A 23,358-nucleotide genomic window follows, 5' to 3' on the forward strand; every position below is an offset into this window, starting at 1 on the left:
TTTTCTTTTAAGGCAAAAAAATAACTTGCAAATGACGTGGTTCTGTGGCATCAGTCATCTCCAACTTAGAAATTCTGTTTGTTTTAGGCTTAGAAAATCTATGAAGGGTGCTGGAGACTTAGAGGGATTAAGGTGCTTGCCTTGTATGGGGCTGATCCCAGCTTGATTCCTGCCAACACATATGGTTCTTCTTGCAAGTACTGCCAGGTGTGATCCCTGAGCACAGACCCAGGAGTAAGCCCTGAGTATCCTGAGTATGGCCCAACAACCAAAACAAATGAAACCCCAAACGCAAGGAATACAAAAAGACAGAAAACAGCAACAACCAAAACCCAATAAGTAACAAATGAGTTGATCTGGGATATAACATACAAGACCAAAAGTGACCATATTTCCATATAATAGCAATGTTGAATTAGAAAGCAAGTAACCTGAAAGATACCTCAAACAATTTATAATTGCTCAAAGCATACTTTGGTTGAGAACTAACAAAAACAACACCCCTATAATCTGTAGAGTGAGAACTGCAAAATGCTGGTAAAGGCATCAAACAAGAATGAAATAACAGGAAAATAACCTATAACTAGAATTAGAACACTCACAAAGCAACAATGTCAAATCTTCTCAAACTGTACTGTTAATTCAATAGAATATAAATCCAAACCAGGAAATTTGCAGGTATTTAGACAAAATGATTCCAACTTTTTTTTGGGGGGGTCACACCCGGCGATGCACAGGGGTTACTCCTAGCTCTGCACTCAGGAGTCATCCCTGGCAGAGCTCAGGGGACCATATAGGATGCTGGGAATCAAAAGTGGGTCAGCTGCGTGCAAGGCAAATGCCCTACCCGCTATGCTATTGCTCCAGCCCCATGATTCCAACATTTATAGAAATAGTGAAGGGAGTAGAAGTAAAAAAAAAAAAAGTTTTAAAAGGGAAGGATAAGCTTGGAGAAATCTGTAAAAAACATTTTGTTTTTCAATGAAAAGCAACTTTGTCTGTAATCTACCTTTCCATTTAGTCGGGTTTTCATTCTGAGGGAGCAGTTTGATGGCAGCAGAAGGCAAATACATGTCCTCTTTCATCTGGATAAAGGTTCAAATGTCTTCTCTCTCGCCCTGTGGAAAACCAATTTTGTCTTTATTTGCAATACATCTCAGTATTCCTTTAGTCCATATAAATGTGTGCTCTTTGGACCTTCCCTTTGAATGATTTATAACATCTACTTGGCTTCCTTATTAGCGAGTGAAATGAAATAACGCATGCTCATTTTTACATCTGTAGCAGAGTCATTGCTTTGATCTATTTCTGAAAATTATCCTTTAACTGTCACCCTACCTGATTTAAAGACTCGCTTTAAAGTTAAGTAATCAGGACAATGTGATATTATTGAAGGGCCAGGAACATTGGAACAGGAGAGGGTCCAGAAATAGACCCACATACGTGGGCAATTTATCTTTTTAACAAAGGTGCAAAATGAGCTCAAGTATTAACAATATACTCTTTTTAAAAAATAAAATGATGTTAGGACAATTGGCTAGCTATACATTTTTAAAAAGTTTACCTAAATCTGGGCTAGAGAGGTAATACAGCAGGTAGGGCACTTGCCTTGCATGCTGCCGACTGGGTTAGAACCTATATGGTCTCCAGAACCTGCCAGAATCGATTCCACGTGCAAAGCCATGAGTAACCTCTGAGCTCTCCCAGGTGGCTCCAAAGCCAAAAATAGAGTGGTGGTGATAAATTTTACCTAAATTTCATAAATATTAAAACAACTAAATAACAGATCAGAAATATAAAATGTGAAACTATAACATTTTAAGAAATAAAGCATAGTAGACCTGAGACTTATGATGAATTTTTTTTCTTTTGGTTTTTGGGCCATACCCAGTGGTAGTCAGTAGCTATTTCTGGCTTTGTGCCCAAGAGTGCCCCCTGGCAGTGCTCAGCGGCTCATCTATGGTGCCAGAAATTCAGTTGCATTCAAGGGAAGTGCCTTACCTCCTGTGTTGCTATCTCTTTGGACTTCATGATGGATGAATTCTTTTTCTTTTCTTTTCTTTTCTTTTCTTTTCTTTTCTTTTCTTTTCTTTTCTTTTCTTTTCTTTTCTTTTCTTTTCTTTTCTTTTCTTTTCTTTTCTTTTCTTTTCTTTTCTTTTCTCTTCTCTTCTCTTCTCTTCTCTTCTCTTCTTTTCTTTTCTTTTTTTGGCTTTTTGGGTCACACCTGGTGATGCGCCGGGGTGACTCCTGACTTTGCACTTAGGAATTACTCCTGGCGGTGCTCGGAGGACCATATGGGATGCTGGGAATTGAACCCGGGTGGGCCGTGTGCAAGGCAAACACCCTACCCGCTGTGCTATAGCTTCAGCCCCAGGATTCTTTTTCTTTTGGGGGGTGGGGAGGGTGGGATCATATCTGGCAGTGCTCAGGGCTTATTCCTGGCTTTGCGCTCAGGGATCACTTCAGATGGGGCTTAGGGGACCATACGGAATGCCATATGGGGCTCAAACCCGGGTCAGCAGTGTGCAAAGCAAGTGCCCTACTCGCTGGACTATCACTCCGGGCTTTAGAGTTAGGACTTTTCCCTCCGACTTCTTTATGCAACTTGTTTTGTTGAGAATGAACAAAATTCATGGCCGGGAATAAGGAACCAGTTCTAGCATCTAGACCTTCTCTCACAGATGGGTGCCAGCGCCCAGCAGATCTGTGGTCTCTGCTCGCCAGTAACCCATCTCCCAAATGGGGATGTGAGATGTGATTAATTAAGCCTCTACTCTAGGGAGTGCTTAATCAGGCTAATTAGCGGCACTGTACTACTCACTACCACACACTCGGTTCTTTACAGATGTTAAAATGTTAGATTGACAGAAAAGTATCAGTGGATCTGGGAGCTTCCAAAAATCTGAGATTCTGTTCTTTTATTCCAGCTCTGCCAACCTGGACATCACAACTTGCAAAGCCCAGGGCTCCTACCCCTGCTGAAAATCCTCTAGCAAAGTCACCTCCTGAACTGCTGCCGTCTCTGTGCCCCTTGGTGGCATTTTGGCTGGTATTAGCGATGGGATCTCAGTGTCTTAGATTTCCTTGTTCCTTCTAATCACCTGCAAACTTGCCCCCCACCCCAAACCCTGGTTTTTGTGCTGCACCCAACAGTGCTCAGGGTTTACTGCTGGCTCTGTGCTCTGAGATCACTCCTTACAGTGCTCAGACTGTGTTGGGGATTGAACCCTGGCCAGCCACATACAAGGCAAGTACTCTACTCACTGTACTATCTTTCTGGCTCCTATCCTGAAGACTTTTAAATATACTGTCTGAAGGATAACATTGGCTTGTCCTTTCTGCCTTGCCACAGGGAGCTTAGGTTTATTGGGTTACTCCCATCACAGTGCTCCCATTCCTCTGTGTTTATTTGTAAATTCTTTCTTTGTGCTCTGCTTCCCCAACTGGTCAATCACCTTTATCTCCTAATCAAACTCTGTTAACTTGTAAATATTGTAAATATTGCTTTTCTCTTCTCTTTATGTCCTTTGCATAGTTAATTCAGAGCAATGTCCTTTTTGTATAGACACAGGATGACAGTTAATACTATGCTTTTGTAACTTGGGAATTAATTAACTCTGAATGATACTCACTCCTGGGCATCTGTTCTCTTGACTTGAGCCTCAGCTGCCCTTATTTCCTAGCACCCCAAAAGCAGGGTCCCGATGAAGGACTGGATGGACCGAGCGCAAGCTGTGAGCTACCCTGGCAGTGAAATGGGCCTGGTCAAAGCACCATAATACTTAACTATAAGTTACTATAAGTTAAGAGCATTGTCATGGACAAATTCTGTCGTGATCCAAAAAGTAACATCTGGATTAGGACCCTGCTAGGGTTAGGAAAGATTAATCTGGCCTGAGCACTGTAGTCAGAGATCTATAGCGAGATGTCCCCAGGAGAGCCATCCTACAAGCTTAATATATCTCTTATTGTATTTATACAAAATAACTAATGTTAAGAAGTAGAATTAAGATGTTAACTAAGATGTTAATTAGGTTATTGGACTAAGGAGAGGAAAAACACCCCTAGGTGATATTTTGCCCTTGAGCCTGATTGGCGATCAGGAAGGGCTTTGATATGTTGATTCTGCTACCCCCAATGCGGGGGGAGTTGGAGAGACTAGGGAGAGGTCAAGGTTACGAGATGGAGCACAGAGAGATGAGCGGGAGAGACAGGAGGAGACGGGAATGAGGGGCAGTGTGAGACTAGAACGGGGAGCTTAATGAGATTGAAACAGGCGCATGGGGAGAATGGAATAAATAGCAACTGACCATTCACCAGCTTGACCCTCGTTTCTTCCTTTGTCCACCCATGGCATTGGCCATCTCGGGTGGGCAAGTTGGCCTGAGATCACCGAATGCAGGCAACGAGAGAGAGCCGAGGGTCTCTTCTAGCCTCCTGGTGATTACACATGGTCTGTCAACGATCTATCCAAAATAGAAATCCGGCTCAAAGTCAAGTCCACAGACTTTAAAAAATAATAATTAATTAATTAATTGCTTTTTTGGGTCACACCTGGTGATACACAGGGGTTACTCCTGGTTCTACACTCAGGAATTACTCCTGGCAGTGCTCAGGGGACCATATGGGATGCTGGGGATTGAACCCGGGTCAGCCGCATGCAAGCCAAACAAACGCCTTACCCGCTGTGCTATCGCTCCAGCCCAGTCCACGGACTTTTATTCCAACTCAGTCACCCATTTATTTAGTGGTTCCAGGCTGTATATGGGAGTTTGAGGCAGCTTAGAAATCAAAGTCTAAGATCTCAATGGCATGGGCTGGGGAGGTAGATGAGCCAAAGCCCGTGATTTGCTCAGTAGATGGTGTGTGGCCCTGATAAACCCTCCTGACGGCTTCTAAGACAGCACATTAGCTTTACACGCTGATCCTGGAAGGGTTCCCAAACACCTGCAGAATTCACTTGCTGGCAGGTAAGACTATAAGAGACTTAAGGTGAAGATAAAGAAAAGTAAGTTAAAATGGAGGGGCTGGAGAGATAGTGCAGTGGGTAAGGCACTTGCCTTGTGCACAGCGATCCAGGTTTGATCCCAGGCAACCTATCTGGTTCCCTGAGCCCCACCAGGAGTGATCCCTGAGCACAGGTTCAGGAGTAAGCTCTGAGCATCACCGGGTGTGGCCCCCAAACCAAAATAAATAAATAAATAAGAGGAATAAAATAAAATGGTGCTGTCGAGGACACCAACACCCACTGGCGGGCACTGTTACATCCTGCTCTGAGGACAGTTTCTGACTCAGTATGTCATGGCTGACATCTAGCTCAGTCACAAGGTCTGCTGTGTGACTAGGACATGTGACTTAACTGCTCTGTGCTTCAGTGAACGCATCTGTAAAGTGGGAATAGAACGGTATCCTGATCCCAAAACATCAGCACAGAGTGAAGTTTAAATTAAGTCAATACCTTTGGATCATCCCTTGGGCATGTACAGTTATTCCCTAGGGGCAAATGGCTCTTTTTCAAACTCTTTTCAGTGACCCGAATAATTAAGGAAGTTTCTGAATACAGAGGTGCCAATGTTATTTTAGATAGAGCACTCATTGCTTCATGGTGATGTTAGCTTATACTTGGTTTAATAAGTAATAGAAAAATGTATACATAGCGTTTTGGAGTTGACATCTAGGTTAACACTTAAAAATGAGTAAAATGAAAATATATATTAAGGCACAAACAAAATAGCTCTGGCCCAAATAGGGATGAAGAAACTAAAATGCTTGAAATTGGCATTGGAGAGTTACAAATCTGAGAGTCTGCAAAAGAGAGAGGAGTCAATGAAGTCATTTATCGAAGTCACTGAACCAGCATCAAATGCCAGCAACTCTTCACCCCAATCTAGTTTATTTCACATTTGACCACGCTAAAACACTATTTAAAATCTATATCTCTCTTTCAAAAGGACAGTGTAGCACTAATGGGGCGAGCTATAATGTTTCAGCCCAGTTCTCTGGTAAGAATCATTAATTGTGTCTACAAAACACTGACTTACAAAATGATTGTGCTAAGTTGATGTAAGTTCCTATTAGGTTGACTAATTTTATTGCCATATGCTTGGTTTCTAGAATCTTGTTCTTTTCTTTCTTTCTTTTTTTCTGCTTTTGCCTGGTGTCAAGGATGAAGCATTGTAATGCTCTGATAATGGACTTTCACTTTCATTCAGTGATGATGACTTGGCTTGGCAATGTCAGTCCAGCATTGAAATGAGGGGAAACCTGGCATTTCAGATGAATTTCTGAATTTTATTGCTGGCGGACCTACGGGAAAGCATGAGTCATTAGTAAACATCTGCTTACTCTCTCATGTCTTAGATGGTTAACCTGGTTGTTTTAGCCCCAAGATGTTCATAAGATTATAAGAGAATCAAATCTTAGTTTTTCAACTTATTGCATCCACATAAAAGCCTCAAGCTTAAATTCATATTTATGTGATGGGAGGTTCAATTGAATAAAGAGAATTCATTGTTTTGTGAGTAGTGAGCTACTTCTGAGATCTTTCGAAGATTCTGAAGCAGTCAAAATGAGAATGTTATTTGCCTGAATAGTGTCAAGAAAAACAGCTCACTTTTATTACAAAGTGCCAAGTCTGAAATGGCCAAAATAAAACAGAGCTCCCCTGAGAAGGAGCCCACGTATCATCTTTGCAGTCATTTTCCTTCCAGACATCAGCATCTTAAAAGTGAGAGGCGTTCTGGGCAGAAAAAAAATGACAACAAAATGAAATAAGAATAAGACGTGATTTTCTGAAATTCTACCATTGGGCTGGGGAGATAACTCAATAAACTTCAGATAACTGGAGTATGTGCTCTGCATTCACAAAATCTGAGGTGATTTTTTGGGTTTGTTTTTGTTTTTTGCTTTTGGTTTTGGTTTTGGGCCCTACCTGGCGATGCTCAGGGGTGACTCAGGAATCACTCCTGGTGGGCTTGGTGGACCTTATGGGATGCCTGGGATCAAACCAGGGTATGCAGGGGATTGAACCCAGGTAGGCCGCATGCTGTGAAAGCACCCCACTGCTGTGCTATAGCTTCAGCCCCAGGAAATCTGCATTCTGATCCATATTGCACAGTCCTCTGAGCACTACCAGGAGCAACCTCTGAAGATTAAGCTGGGAGTGTCTTCTGAGCACTCCTGGACAATCCCCCACTTCCAAAAAAGGGCTGCATCCAGGGGGGTGAGAGACTAGCTCTGTAGGAGAGCATTTGTCTTGCATGTATAAAGCCCTGAGTTTGATCCCTGGCATCAAATTAACAAACCAAAAGTTAAAAGAAAAAAAAGCTTCTAGAGGATAACTAGCTTCTAGAAGACAACTTGGGCACATGGTTCCTATTCCATCCGAGTTGCCTTCTCTCTGAATGTAGGCAGATTACTTAACTCGACCTCCCCAACTGTAAAACAGGATCGGGTCCTGCCCTTACGAGACTTGCTCGTAGTGAGTGCCCGCAAGGATTTGTTAGATGAGCAAAATCTACAAGGTTTGTCTGTTGACTGTCGGTATGATTCATCAATTGTTATGCTTCATTTATTATTCTATCAAAATTAGGGTCTCCGAAGTTCACAAATTTCCATTCATCGGAGGATTTTTTTTCCCACATTTTAGTGAAGGGTAACTACTTAGGAATGACCTATAGGTGTTTCAAAATGTTTAAATGATGAAAACAACCATTTCTGAATATGCCTTGTGTTTTGAAATGTCATGAAAAGCAGTACAAATTTTGGGGGGTGAGGGTGCAGATGGAATATGGGATCAGTGGGGAGGGAAGTTGACACTGGTGGTGAGATTGGTCTTGAAATATTATATACCTAAAACTCAACTACCAATAACTTTGTAAATCACAGTTCTTAAATTAAAAATCATTTTTAAAAAGCATTATAAATTCTTTATTTTCCCCATCTGTATGTCCTGTCAATCTTACCCCGTCCCCCTGCAAAAAACCCCAAAAAACCATAAACAAAGAAACAAGAAAACCCAAGAAGGGAAATGTGGTGCATTATGAATCACCTGAGTCTTGTGGTGCCCTGAAGAGCCCAGGAAGGTGATCTTCACAAGAAAAAAAGAAAACTAAAAAACAATGACAGTTGAGGAAATTGGACCATTTCCCAGCCTGATGTATGCAGGACTCATGTGCTCTGAGAAAAGGCTATTAATGATTTTCTGTGACTTTTAGGTATTGTTGTCATCCGTTGTTCGTCAGTGTACTCGAGTGGGCACCAGTAATGTCTTTATTACACTCAGCCCTGAGATTTTAGTAGCCTCTCCTTACTCATCTTTCCCAACAATTGGAGGCTCTTCCAGGAGAATGAGACCTATCGTTACTGTTTTTGGCATATCAAATATGCCACGGGTAGCTTGTCAGGCTCTGCCGTGTGGGTGGGATACTCTCGGTAGCTTGCCGGACTCTCTGAGAGTTATGTATGTATCTTTTACTGTATTTGGGATATGAATATGCCACAGGGACCTTGCCAGGCTCTTCCGTGTAGGCAATAGACTCTCAGTAGCTTGTCAGGTTCTCCAAGAGGGAGAACTAGGCTATTAGATGTTGGGAGCTTGGTTTTATAGTCTCTGGATCTTGGCCATTGATGGGATTACACAGCGGGGTGTGCGGGGGGGGGGGGGGCAGTTTCTGGGTGTGACTTTCTAGCTATTGGAAAATGGGGAATCTGGGTGGAAGAGGCCCAGTCCTGATCCAAGCAGCCTTGGAGATCTTGGCCCCGGGTCCCGCACACCTGGGTTCCTCTGCCAGTTCCTTCATGCATGAGGCTCATCCGAACCTGTGGGGAGGGGCCTTGAGCATGGCTGTGGCTGGGTTCCAGAGGTTTTCAACTGTCAAGGCTCTGCTTGGGACAGGGAGGGAAACACAACCCCTCTCCTCTGAGAAGCCCCGGTGAAGACAGCCAGGTGCGGGGGCAAGAGACTCTCTATCGCTCTCTTCTGGGAACTTGGTTTTATAGTCTCTGGATGTTGGCCATTGATGGGATTACACGGTGCCGGGGGCAGTTTCTGGATGTGACTACCTAGCTAGTGGAAAATGGGGGATCTGGGTGGAAGAGGTCTAGTCCCGATCTGAGCAGCCTTGGAGATCTTGGCCCAGGGTTCCCCACACCTGAGTTCCTCTGCCAGTTCCTTCATGCGTGCGGCTCGTCTGAACGAGGGGTTAGAAAAGGCAGGTTTTCTCCTTTAAAAAGCTATCATGGTCAGCTAATGGGGATACCTGGACCCCACTTTGTTGCATGTCATTATCCAAGAACTTTGGTTCACCTGTGACTGAGTTCCTTTTTTTTTGTTTGTTTGTTTTTGGATCACACCCAACTGTGCTCAGGACTTTCTCCTGCCAGTGCTCAGGGGACCATATGCATAACCGGGGATCAAACCAGGGTTAGCGATGCGCAAGGCAAGCACCTTTACCCTGCACTCTTTCTCTCTCCCTACTCTATTTTTGAGACATTGCTATGTTTGTTTTGTTGAGGTCATTGAAACCTAGCCATAAAGAATACAATCTGTTTTTGTTATTGTGAAGAAAGAGGTTGGGCAATAGTAAGCTACTTAAGAAAGTGGAAAAGAAACTTGCCACCTCCATTCTGTATTAATCATCTTGAAATGGCTCTTCTTTGTCACTAACAAGATGACAAATCTTTAGAAACCCAATCTTCCCGCTTGGTTTTCTTTCTTTCTGCAGTAACTACCTTCTCATAGAATTGGTAATAAATTCAATTGGCTCCACACTGAACGCTGTCTTTATATTTTTATAGCTTTTCTTTTTCCAAGTATTCTATTATGATCAGCCTTGTGCTCAAATCTAGTTATAGATTTTGGGGAAAAATATTGAGAAATTGTGTTCTCTCTGACTTAAACTCCTCAAAGTAACAGTTTCAATAAGAGCTCGAGTTCTCTTGTTCCACCAAACAAACCTTCCATCATTTAATAATAGTTGTCATTTCAAGATATAGTAGAAGAAGATTATGGGGAGGAAAACTTTCTAGTATGAGGAGATCTAGTGAAGAATGACACTTTGTGATTGTTTTCTTAAACATGATAAAACTCAAAATTAGAAGGGCCATGATCAGAATGTTTAGCGGGCAATGATCAGAAAATGCCTCCTGCCTTTCTCGTGCAGTACTTTATTTAACAAGCACAGTGTTTACTGTGTGTGAAGTTTGCCTTATCAATATTAGCTCAATTACTCCCCTTAGAAACCCTCTGAGGTAGGTATGATCCCTATTCACACTTTACGGAGGAGGAAGTCACGGCATGTGGAAAGAATGAGCAAATGTTTGTGAGGTGTCCATGCCTCTTGGATGTGAGAAAGAATAGCACCCTGCTATTGAATAACCCCATGCGTTGAAGGTCAGAGAGAGGAGACTCTGACACCGTCAAACTCCTGTCCACTCTGAGGCTGACCCCTTTATCTTTTTTTTTAATTTTTGGGTCACACCTGGTGATGCACAGGGGTTACTTCTGGCTCTGCACTCAGGAATTACTCCTGGCAGTGCTCAGGGGACCATAAGGGATGCTGGGAATCGAACCCGGGTTGGCTGCGTGCAAGGCAAAAGCCCTAGCGCTGTGCTATAGCATAGCCCCTGACCCCTTTATCTTGATGTAAGCAAACTCATGGAAGACTTCAAGCAGGCTGATTTAGGGTAAAGAAATGGGTTAAGATTCTTGAAGCTGGCCAGGATAAACAGGGGCCAGAAGGACTGGTCAATGGTTTGGAAACTTGCCACAAGTGTGTAAAGGGTAAAGGGCAGTTAGGAAAGAGAGGGACCAGTATGACAATAATAGCTGTAAATAATCACTTTGGACAAGAACTGAAGGTTGAAAGGAAGTAAAGGGATATACCTGATAATCTTTCATTATCTGTATTGCCCAAAAGAGGAAAGAGGGAATGTGTGTGTATATGTGTGTGTACAGAGAGAGAGAGAGAGAGAGAGAGAGGGAGGGAGGGAGGGAGGGAGGGAGGGAGAGAGAGGGAGAGGGAGAGATAGAGGGAGGGAGAGAGAGAGGGAGGGAGGGAGAGGGAGAGATAGAGGGAGGGAGAGAGAGAGGGAGGGAGGGAGAGGGAGAGATAGAGGGAGGGAGAGAGGGGAAGAGAGAGGTGCCTGCCATGGGGATGTGGCCGGAGGAAACCTGGTCATGGAAAATGTACACCGGTGAAGGGATGGCTGTGGGAACATTATACTAAACCCAATCATGAACAACTTCATAACTGTGTATCTCACTGTGATCCAATTTAAAAAAATCTTGAATTTATCCATAGTAGGGATGATGGTTTTCAGTTTGATTTCATATGATTTAGTTAATTCTTAAAAATTAAAAACACCAAGAAACCTGGGATTTGGTTCAGCTGTAGATCCCATACCTTGCATGTGTGAGGCTGTGTTTTTCTTTGACACTGCAAAGCCAAAACCCCAAATCCCCAAAACTTCAACACAATAGAATCAAGAGTCTATTTAAACAGAACCAAGAGTCACAATCCCAAATTTCACTCTCTCCATAAAGAAATCAAAAACCAACATACTTGGGGGAAAGACAATTAAGATTGATTCCAGAAAGGGCCGAGGAGTGAAATTTAATCTTTTAGACCTTGAAGGCATTTATTCAAGATGTGGTAGGAAACAGATATACATGATGAAAAGGGCAAGAAGCATCAGCTCTCCTTAAACACCCACAGGTTTTCAACTTGTGATTTATGACTTGTAGGAATTTGAAATAAAGTTCCAGTTTGAAAGAGGAGATTTGAGATGAATAAATTTAAACCAAAATTCCAGAGAAAACTGACTTTAGGGACCAGAGAAGAACTTGAAAACAAGCCAAGTGACAAGCTGTGGGGAGGGTAGGGAGGGAAGCTGGGGACACTGATGATGGGAAATGTCCACTGTGGGGGATGGGTGTTGGAGCACTGTGTGACTGAAACCCTATCATGAACAGCTTTGTAATTCTTTGTTTCCCAGCTGGGGAGGATGGAGATGCGGCTCTTGACCACCAAGTGCATTCTTCACGGCCCCCCACTTGTGAACTCAGTCTTCTTTTCTTTTTTTCTCCCCTCCCCTCCCCTGACCCACTTCTCTCGTCTCCTTCCCTTCTCTCCCTCTCCTCTTCCTCCTTCTCCTTCTCCTTCTTTTTCTCCTTCTCCTTCTCCTTCTCCTCTTCTATCTTCTTCTTTTGTGAAACAAGATAGTTTTTATTGGACAGAAGGACATGAGGGAAGAGAGAGGGAATGTGTGTTAAAAGAGAACACAAGCTTCTCCAGGGTGGGAAAAGCTACAAGCAAAGAGACGGAGACAAGTGAGCAAGAGACATAAGTGTTCAAGAACACGGGCTTGAAGGAGCAATTCCCCCTCTCCCTCACTATCTTTTTTTTTTTTTTCCTTTTTTGGTGCCAGGAATCAAAGTCAGGGTCTCATGCATAAGAGACTTGCTCCAATACTCGTGCCTCTAGCTTCTCACTTAGGGTTATTTTTGAAAAAAGTCTAGGCAGTTACTATTAAGACAGGCTGCTAAAGAAAGCTTTACATAAAAATCTTTTTATTGTATTCAACACACCAAAAAATACAATATAGAAGCTTAATGACAATTTTTATTTCTTCACAATCACCTGACAGCCGATATGATGAGTTATAACAAAGACGATATCATCTTTACTTCATAAAGAACCTGAAGTGGAACTGTTTTTTTAATATAGTAACCACTGGTGGTTATTGAGGCCTGACACTTGCCAAGTCCAAACTGAGATGCGATCTGGGTGGAACATATCAAATTTCAAATATTACCTTTGAAAAACTGCAAATCATCTCATGAACAATTTTAAAAATACTAATCACATGTCCAAGTGATACTTTGGAGGCACTGGATTAAATTGTATTACTAGAGTTCATTTTATCTCTTTATTTTTATCCTGCATAAAATGAAGCTATCAGAAGTTACAATTTTCCATATAGCTTTTGTGGCTTGCAGTATATTTCTATTCCATAACTCTGCCAAATTGTAGCCTGTATTCCTTGTTCCTCAGGTGGGATTTCTGTAAAAGAAGCTGTTTTTTTTTTTGTCTTGTTTTCGGGTCACACCTGGCAGTGCTCAGGGTTTGCTCCGGGCTCTGTGCTCAGGGATTACTCCTGGCAGGGCTCAGAGTGATGCAGAGGAAGTAGGAGCGGTGGCGGTCGGTCTCAGTGCTCATTCATGATTCCCAGGTTCATCAATATTTTCAATGTTCTTGAAAATATTGAATAACAAAGATGCTCAGACTCAGAGTTAGAAAGTAGAAAAGTTGATTGGAGAAGAATCTCAAGTGGAGAGGAACTTAGTACAGGACTAAGTTAAAAGGGAGTTTTGTGGGCGCCCTTTTTAAAGGCTCTTTGCATTCCTCATCAGTTGACAAGGATTTACAAAAGATGCCAGAAAATTGCAGGGATGTCTAGCTGGTCTAAATCTCTGGGCATGTTTGCCCCTTATCTTACTCTTCCTGTCGGCCTAGGCTCCAGGACAGAGTTTTATGGTCCTGGAAATCTCTGACCGCTGGGGCAGGACTTGGGGAATGAAATGTGTCAGGTCAGTGGGGGGAAAGGTGACAAGGGGAGACTGTGGCTTCCTTCTTCACTGGCCAGGGGAAACAAATCTTCCAGGCCTAACTGCCAATGATCTCAGTTTCCCTGTCAGCCTAGACTCCAGGGCTGCCCGTTATCTCAGTTTCCCTGTCAGCCCGAAGTCCAGGGCAGAGGTTTATGTTACTGGGAAGCCCCAGGAATGCTAAGACAGAGCCTTGGGGTGGAGTGTGTGTCAGGTTGATGAAGAAGAGATGGAATCTCTGGAGAGGGAAAACTGTGGCTTCCTCTCTCACTGGCAAGGGGAAACTGAGGCTGCCTCTTACAAGAGGACTACAGGGATGCCAGGGATAGAATTCTGAGTCACATGCAAGAAAAGAGTCCTACCCATTCTACTATCATTCTTCCCTGATGCTATTTTCATAATATTTTCTGTCTGCAACGCTGTGAAGTTAGGAAGACTCTGCTTGCTTGCAACTCCTCCTTAGAACTTTTCTACATATATTTGCCGAGCTTTTCCTATGTAAAGGGAAGTGCTTACACTGACACGGTGGTGGCATTACTCTAACCCTGCCGAAGACCCCTGAGAGTTGTTCAGATGTGGGAAGTATATTTCATAGTGGCTATTACTTCAACACGCCCCCTCAACATCGCCTAAACACATTTCCCATCATACCAACTGTTTCTATGTCTGATTTATGGGGGAGAAGACATTTTACCAGAAGACGGAATTTATATTCTTTCCTGGAAATCTTAGCCGATGAGCTTTTTTTCCTAAGAAAGTTTACCGTACTTTTGTGCCCTGGGCACTTCCATTCTCGATCATTTTTCACTTGTCATTTCTCATTCTGTTCTGAAGTTTGAAAAGCAATGACAGTACTTATCAACAGAGCATCTTCATAGAAGGTAAAAGAAACAACCAAATTGGAAACTGGAGTTTTCTTTACAGTCATCAAGAGATGGAAGGGTGAAAAGAAAAAAAAAAACACCCTCAGAACCAATAGAACACAGAAGCTCTGTTAGCCACTTTGGAGAATAAAAAGATGACAAAAAAAGGTTGTGCACACTTTCACTTTTACTTCCTACCCACCCTATGTAAGGCTGTACTCGAAGCCAGGCAACTTAGTAACCGTGTTAGAGATGGGTAACTGCATCGGGGCCAGAGATGAGCAAAGTTAGGCCTCCCATTCACATGCACCGAAATGCATCTTCTTCAAAGTCGGACTGCTGACTTTGATTCTGCTTATATTCCGATTTGAAAGCCTCCCCCACTTCCCTGCAGCTTCAATACTGACGTGATTAGCTCTTTGATGGAGAAGGTCCTTTGTCCATAATTCTCGCTGCTCTCGATATTTTTTTCCTCTTTCCCAAGATGAGAATGGGGATACGTTTTACAGTTCTTTCCCTATATGTTGCCTCTTATGTTGCATCAGGAAGAACACGTTGCCTGGATATGACTCGCTGAGTATCAGGGACTAAGTGAATGGGGCAAAAGTGCTTGGGGATGGAGAGGTCGTACAGGTGTGAAGGCTCTTGATGTGCTTGGTGCTGGCCAGGGTGTGATTCCCAGCGTTGCATGCCCCAACCCTACCTGCCTATACGGGTGGGAACCAAATTCCACAGCACCCCTAACCCTGCCCCTCCCCCCACCTCCAAAAGGAAGAAAGTGCTTGGAGCTCAACAGGGGAAGTCTGTGGGATTCATGGATAGAGGAAGATTTATAAAAATGAAGATTTTGTGTTTGCGCTTGTGTGTGTAAGTGTGTGAGTGTGTGAGTGTGTGTGTGTGTGTGTGTGTGTGTGTGTGTATTGCAGGGAGTTTGCAGACATGCAGGGATGACTGCTTCCTTACTGGGCAATGATCCCAGAATGACTTGCACCCTGACAGTAGGCTCGACAGAAACCCTGGAGAGTTCCAAATGTGTAGCCGTGGTAGCCAATGCGCTCACGTGCCCTGCGTCTCCAGAAGAAGGCATGAAAACGGACCAGGAGCTGACTTAAGTAAGACCCGTAAGAACAGCATCGGTAAAGGGCCCTTCTGGTTCTTCCCACCAGAATTACCTTAGCACTTGCAGTAGTGGCTGAGTAAGTGGGGGAAGACCCCTTCCAATGAGTGAGCTGCCTGCCAGCTCCATGAAGAATGAAACAGTGGCAAGTACCTTCCAGCCTTGCTGCCATGGTACCATTTGTGAGGGTGTTTGCTTGACAAGCATTATAAAAAAGTGTTTACAGAACATAGGCGCCAGATCTGACTTTTCTATCCTTCTAGTCCAGACCCTCCAATGTGAGAGTATGAAAACAAGATGGAATAGCTCAGTCCTGTGGAAGGTCGAAGGGCACTGTGCTGAGGTTATTGGCAGGGCAGGCCTGAGGCTGTGGGTTTGAGCCCTTCTCTCTAGCCCATCACGTGAAAAAAAGTGAGATCTACTCTGAAATAAAATGCACGCTGAGCTCATCTTGGTCACAAATAAACCATAGCAAGCTAATATCTTCGGCTTTTAAGAAAGATGTAAAGAAATCAGAATTGTCAAAATATTTAGCTCTGTGAGTAGACGTTCAGAAGAACCACTACGGGTAGGAGGAATTTTTTGTTCTTCTCCATGACAGAAATTGAACTGCGAAATGAACAGAATGACAGCTACCTCGGCTGCTGTCACCATCCCCGGGGCTTCAATCCTGAGGCATTTTCAGGGTCTGCATTTCGATGTGTAGCTGCAGGAGCACACAGCCACCTCTCAGCCATCAAACCCGAATATGCTTGGCGTTCCCTTGCACGAGTTAATGTGTCTTAGCAGTTCAACACGACTTAATAAATAACTAAGGGAAATGCTGATTTATTTAACTTTTGGTTGAGGCTTTGTGTGTGTATGTGTGTGTGTGTGTGTGTGTGTGTGTGTGTGTGTGTGTGTGTGTGTGGTCCACCCCGAGAATCAAACCCAGTACCTCACCCATGGGAGATAAGTGCTACAGAGTCACGTTTCCACCCCCCACGGTCTTACTTCTTCCAAATCATTCTCTGTGTGGCTCCTTCGAATTTCGCCCCCTCTCCAGTCTTCTCTCCTCTCTGTGTCTTAACCTTCCGTGCCCGGCAGGCTGGCGTCTGGCTGCTTCTTTCTCTCTGGACTCCGCTGCTATAGAATAGTGCTCTCCTGGGCAGTTCGAGTCACAGCAAAGCCCGGAGGAGTTCAAGGTGGAGACCCAGTGAAATAACTGGGCTGTGCCTGCATCGGCCAGTCCCGCAGCTGTCTCTGGGTCCCTGGGCGAACGTTCAGGCCCGGCTTTAGGCAGGCTCGGAAGGAAGGGTGTTGGGGGGTGCAGGGCGATGCCTGTGTGCAAAAGCCTGTCCTCTGAGCGAGACGCTGCCCTGCGGGAGCACTGCCTGGCTGCTCCTCCCTCCTTCGGCCGGTCAGATGTTCCTGTAGGGGTCTCTCTGCCAGCAGGGTCCGTAGCGGATGAGGGTAAACAGAAGCACCATCAGGACACCAGACACCAGGCAAAAGGCGACAGCAAGGACGACCCTCAGAGCTACCGGGGGAGAAAGAGGAAAAGAGAAAAAGTCAGAGCGGGCAGGATAAGAAAGAACAGGCCACTCCGTGCCACACTGACTTAACTGTATGTCTCAGAGGCGTTTCTGAAGCAGCTTTGAAACCAGCACCAAGTGGTATAGAGAGGGCTGGCCCAGGACTCAGGGGCTGACCCGGCTGCCAGCTCCAGCACGACCTTTCACCCTTAGCTTCAGTCTTGCACTAGAGGGAGGGTATTTATTACCACAACAGCCCCCCACACCTTTTTTAAATTAATTGTTTTTTTTTTTCTTTTTACTGCTGAGGTGGGGTCCCCTTGTGGTGCTTAGAGGATCAGGTGGCACCAGGGGTTGAACCAGGGTTCCTGCAGACACTCCAGCCCTTTGCATGATCTCCCTGGCTCCTGGTTTTGTTACTTGAGTGTGTTTCATTTCCAGCACATACAAAAAACAAAGGGAGGACAACTGAAGTTCTTCTAAGGTCTCTTCCAGCATCGTCTTCCCCCCATGTTCTACAGTACAAGGGATCAATGGCTCCAGGGATAGCTCTATGGCAGAGCGCTGCCCTGCAGGCCTGAGGCCCTGAGTTTAATGCCCAGATCTCACCCACCTGGTGAACGGGATGCTGTTTGGGGTCCTCATGCAACCTTGGGGCACCACATACAAGTGTGTGTGAATACTGCAACCAAGGGTACAACCCCTTGGGAGCACCACAGCCAAGTGTGCTAGCCCTGACAGTGTCTGAGAGATGGTCAACACGACAACAAAGGGAAGGGAAGGGAAGGGAAGGGAAGGGAAGGGAAGGGAAGGGAAGGGAAGGGAAGGGAAGGGAAGGGAAGGGAAGGGAAGGGAAGGGAAGGGAAGGGAGAGGAAGGGAAGGGAGGGGAAGGGAAGGGAGGGGAAGGGAAGGGAGGGGAAGGGAGGGGAAGGGAAGGGAGGGGAAGGGAAGGGAAGGGAAGGGAAGGGAAGGGAAGGGAGGGGAAGGGAAGGGAGGGGAAGGGAGGGGAGGGGAAGGGAGGGGAAGGGAAGGGAGGGGAAGGGAAGGGAGGGGAAGGGAGGGGAGGGGAAGGGAGGGGAAGGGAGGGGAAGGGAGGGGAAGGGAGGGGAAGGGAAGGGAGGGGAAGGGAGGGGAGGGGAAGGGAAGGGAAGGGAAGGGAAGGGAAGGGAAGGGAAGGGAAGGGAAGGGAAGGGAGGGGAAGGGAAGGGAAGGGAAGGGAAGGGAAGGGAAGGGAAGGGAAGGGAAGGGAAGGGAAGGGAAGGGAAGGGAAGGGAAGGGAAGGGAAGGGAAGGGAAGGGAAGGGAAGGGAAGGGAAGGGAAGGGAAGGGAAGGGAAGGGAAGGGAAGGGAAACCATCAATTCTTCACGCTTTCAGGCCTAAGGAGCTTCTGAAAGGCACCTGCAATCATTAGTTGGGTTTGTAGGAAACAGAGTATCAACTTGGTCAATTCGGCTTTTGGTTTTCAGTAACCATCTTTTAAAGAAGAGAACATAACCTATATTAACCAGGGCGAGTATTTTAATGGTATCAGCATACTTGTGCTGACCCACACCTTGCTTTATACCTGGCCCATTGACAGCCGACCAGTTTTGAAGCAGATCTGGATAATTGTAATGAGATACTTACTATTTCACATGGAAAATTACTCCCCCCCAACTCTATCTAGTTTACTATCGTATATAGATTATAATATCAGTTTGTACCATCTGTAAATATGGATTGTAAGAATAGGGGGTTGGGGGGCTGGAGCGATAGCACAGCAGGTAGGCTGTTTGCCTTGCACTCGGCCAACCCAGGTCGATTCCCAGCATCCCATATGGTCCCCTGAGCACTGCCAGGGGTAATTCCTGAGTGCAGAGCCAGGAGTAACCCCTGAGCATCTCCGGGTATGGCCCAAAAAGAAAAAAAATAGGGGATTGGGAACTAGTGAGAGAGCTCAAGGGCACCTGCTTTGCCACGTGGGAGCCCTGGGTTCATTCACCAGTACCATCCGGTCCCTGAGCATTGGTGAATGTGACCCAAAAACCTGAAAGGTTCAGGCAACAGGAAAGAAAAGATTCTTCTAAACCTGGAAGCTCTGTCTATAGAATCTCAGTGCTTTTGGAACATAGAAACCACTGATCTTGCCTAACCTTATTATAGAAAGGAGGAAAATGAGAAGCAGAGAGATGAGATAATTTGGCTACAGTTAAGGAGATAGTTATATTTGGATTGGAATACATCGGTTCTTCCCAGTTTCAACTTTTGTTTTGTTTCGAAGTAGAAATGCTTATTAGAAAGTATAAGGGGGAAAGAAAGACAAAGTCCCCAGCGGGGTAAGAATTTAGTATAGGACTAAGTGGTTAGTCTCAAGATTTTAATAAGAACAAGAGTAATCGCTTCAAATTTAAATCTTCTCCAAGTGCAATACTCTCTCTCTTTTTTATTAATGAATGACCATAAGATAAAGTTACAGACTTACAAGTTTTCATGCTTATGTTTCAGTCATACAGTGATCGAGTGCCCATCCCTCCACCAGTGCCCATTCTCCACCACCAATGGTCCCAGCATCCCTCCCACCACCCTGATCCTGCCCCCTTCACCCCACTCCGCCTCTGTGTCAGGGCATTCCCATTTGCTCTCTCTCTCTCTTTTTTGGTACTGTGGTTTGCTATAGAGGTATTAAGTAGGCATCATGTTCAGTCTATAGTCTCTCTCTCTCTCTCTTTTTGCGTTTCAACCAGAAAAATATGGCATGCTTCACGAATCTGTGAGCCAGCCTTGTAGAGAGACCATGTTAATCTTCTCGGTCTTGCTCCAATTTGTGTATAGGTGCCCCCAAATGAAATACTCTTCTGTCTATCTCTGTATTCTGTCCTTAGATAGTTGATAGGCATCTCTGACTCAACAGTCCAGTATTGAACTCCCAATCTTCCTAATGCCTCCACCATCAAATCCGCTCTTTCTGCAGCCTCCCCCACCCAGCTGATGGCAACATTCTTCTTGGGATCTCAGATCCATACACTCTGAGTCTTCTGGGACTCATCTTTCTTTCACATTTTTTACCTAATCTCTCAGAAAATCCAGTTAGTTCTGCTAAAATCTCTATCCAGCACTACCCACTCTCTCCTTCTCTCCCACTCTCTCCATCATTTTAGGCCAGGATCATTGCCCCCCTCCTGACCTGTCCCTTCGCTTCTCTCCTCTTCTCTAATCCATCTCCAACAAAACTGTCAAGCAAAAGTGTGTCACTCCATCACTCCAAGTCTATATTTAGTCCTCATTTCATCCAGAACAAGAGCCAGAGGTCAGACAATAACAGCTGATGAGGTTCATCTGGCCTTATTGACCCTTAAATTTCCTCTCCCCATTTTCTCCCCTTACATACTGTATTTTGGCCAGACAGACCCTGCTGTTTCTCAAACAAATCACATTGGCAGCACGGCTGTTGACTGCAAGACCGACTCATGAATCTCTGCATCAGTCCTCTCCACCTGATCTTTGCTCAGATCTCCTCTTAAAAACATAAGCTCTGTGGGCTAAGTAGGTTGCTTTAAGGGCCGGAGTACATGCCTGGCATGGGCAAGGTCCTGGATTCGACCTCAAGGACTGAATAGCCTCCCTGGCACCTCCAGGCATAACCCCGGTGCCCTCATCCTGCCCCAGCACCACTGGGGAGGTCCCAAAACAAAGCCAGAAGGGTGAACTATACACCTTGGGAGCAATCACCACCTTCAGCTCGGCTCTTGTGCTCACCATCCAAGAACTTGTTTATTTAATTTCTTATTAATTCCTCCCTTCTCCCTCCCTCTCCCTCACCTGCTCACAGAATGTAGGCATCACAAAGGAGCTTTATCTTTGTGCATGAACCTATCCCAGTCAGAACAAGATCTGGTACATAGCTGGTGCTCATGAAATGTTTGTGGAAAAAAAATATGTTTGTGGAAAAAGAAATTCCTAGGTTCCATCTTTTAGTTCACAGCCTGTCTCATACCAGGATGCATCTTAGCATCACAGGAGTAAGTTAGACCCAGGGGCAAAGGGGCTGGAGAGAGAGTGCAGGAGGTAAGGCATTGGCTTTGCAATGCAGGGGTCATTCCTGAGCATAGAACCAAAAATATTCCCTGAGCACTAGGTGTGCCCAAAGGTTTCCCTCCCCCTCCAAAAAAAAAATCAGATTTTGGAGGACGGGTGCCATTGATAACACAAAGAATTCATATAAAGTTGGAAAGAACTAAATAGACTTGAGGAAGGAAGAAAATAACTGACTAGACAAGAAGGGAGGTGGCAGGAATGAAGGATTCTTCAATATTAATGTTCACACCTGACTTTCTGTATTTGGAGTTTATTTTCATTAGCTTTTATTGGCTATTCTGTCATGGTTTTCTCTTTTTCCTTCCTGGATGCGTGGTGAGGACACGCCATGGGCCAGATTATTTGTGAGTTGGATTCTGGAACCATTCTGGGTTCCAGAATCTCTGCTCTTCAAATGTCATCATCTAGTGGGAGAACCAGACAGACCTTCATGAGACAATGTGATGGACAGTAAAACAGGAACCAAGGATGCAGCTTAGTGATAGAGGCCTATGCATGTGGCCATGGATTCAATCCCCAGCCACACACACATACACACACACACACACACACACACACACACACACAAAATCAAAGAATGAAAGCTCCAAAAGATATGTCATTGGACAAGAGAGTAAGTGACAATTAACGTCAAGTACTCTATTTGGAAGAGTTTGGAAATCTTGGGAGGAAAGGGGTAAGGTTTGAACTACCTTGGAGGTGAAGCTGGTTTTTCCATGGGCCAGAAGGAGGTGCCCGAGGTTGGGGCAGTCGAGGGGTCAGCTGTGCCTGGAGCAGAGGCGAAGGCCAGGTGGGGAGAGATGTGTGGGTGGGGTCCTACTGGGGCTCTGTTGTAGGAGGGGCTGGTTTGCCATAGATAAAGGGGAAATGAGCAGAAGTTATAGTGCCTGGACGTGACATGGCCCAACAGGTGTGTTTAAAAGCCTCAAACACTGGAGAAAGAGGATGGATGATAGAGACCTTGTAGGCTGGAGGATACAGATACGGACACTGGGCGTTGCTTCTGAACAGAATAGATGAGGCTTAGTGATGGTGACAGATGCTAAGGATGGGGTCTGTGTGGGCGGGGCTAGCCCACGGTTCTAGGCTGAGCATTCAGAGTGGAAGCACATTAAAAAGGATCAGGGGGCTGGAGTGATAGCACGGCAGGCAGGGCGTTTGCCTTGCACGCGGCCAACCTGGGTCTGATTCCCAGCATCCCATATGGTCCCCTGAGCACCACCAGGGGTAATTCCTGAGAGCAGAGCCAGGAGTAACCCCTGAGCACCTCCGGGTGTGACCCAAAGAGCAAAAATAGATAAATAAAATAAAATAAAATTACAAAAGATCAAAGGGGAATAGAAAAGATGAAAAATTTTGTTTTACAGCGGGACGCCTGGGCAGTCTCGGGCTGGGGCCGGAGCTCGGGCTCCAGCCGAGATTCGACCCGGGTGGCCATGCCTTTGCACAGCCGCTTGGCTGTGGAACGAGCAGGAGCCAGAGCCAGCTATATGACTTGGGGTTCCAGCGAGTGCTTGCAGCCATGGATCCAGACTGTGAACTAAGCTTTTGCTCCATGCTGCTCCAGGAAGGGAAATGATTCAATTTCCAACTTAAATCTCCCTGGACTTAATTACTAAAATACAGAAACTGTAAACCTTTTTTATCTCTTCATTCTCATCAGTGGAAAACTAATTATCAAATATTTCCTTGTCAATAGGGCTGTATTCTTGGGGGATAAATTCCAACAAGAATAGTGAGTTCTGTGTTGAAACTCCAACAACAATAGTGAGTTTTGTGTTGAAATATGGAATGTAATCAAGGTAAAGAGAAAAGGAAGTGAAATTTATTAGTTAAGCAGGAGGGGTTGGGGGGTGGGGGGTGGGATGTATACTGGGTTTTTTTTTTTTGGTAGTGGAATATGGGCACTGGTGAAAGGATGGGTGTTTGAGCATTGTATAACTGAGACATAAGCCTGAGAACTTTGTAACTTTCCACATGGTGATTCAATAAAATAAATTTAAAAAAAAAAGAAAAATTTTGTTTCAAATGTAGAATTGAGAATTTTTTTGGGGGGTGAGGGGATAGACGAAGTTGGCCTCCTAAGCAATGCTCAGGGGACCTGGGCCACTCCTGGTGATTCTCGACCAATGGGCGAGATGGCTGAGTGTGAGGGTCTCAGGGTACAGGGCTGTTCAGAC

At 44.9% G+C, this 23,358-nt stretch overlaps 1 protein-coding gene and 1 non-coding gene across 2 annotated transcripts in view; both read right to left on the bottom strand.

Annotated features, from left to right (window-relative positions):
• Positions 1 to 15,273: 15,273 nt before the first annotated feature.
• ACP3 (acid phosphatase 3) overlaps positions 15,274 to 23,358 on the bottom strand; it is an 81,933-nt gene continuing 73,848 nt past the window's right edge. The window contains exon 13 of the mRNA XM_055135046.1: positions 15,274 to 17,108. Coding sequence (XP_054991021.1) covers positions 16,990 to 17,108 — 119 coding nt within the window. The 3' untranslated portion in view covers positions 15,274 to 16,989. The remainder of the gene's footprint in view (positions 17,109 to 23,358) is intronic.
• On the bottom strand, positions 19,828 to 19,934 carry LOC129404581 (U6 spliceosomal RNA). Its single transcript, XR_008629972.1, has one exon. It is a non-coding gene; the product is annotated as a U6 spliceosomal RNA (small nuclear RNA).

Source organism: Sorex araneus, chromosome 4 (genome assembly GCF_027595985.1).
Source record: "Sorex araneus isolate mSorAra2 chromosome 4, mSorAra2.pri, whole genome shotgun sequence".
NCBI classification, from domain to species: Eukaryota; Metazoa; Chordata; class Mammalia; order Eulipotyphla; family Soricidae; genus Sorex; species Sorex araneus.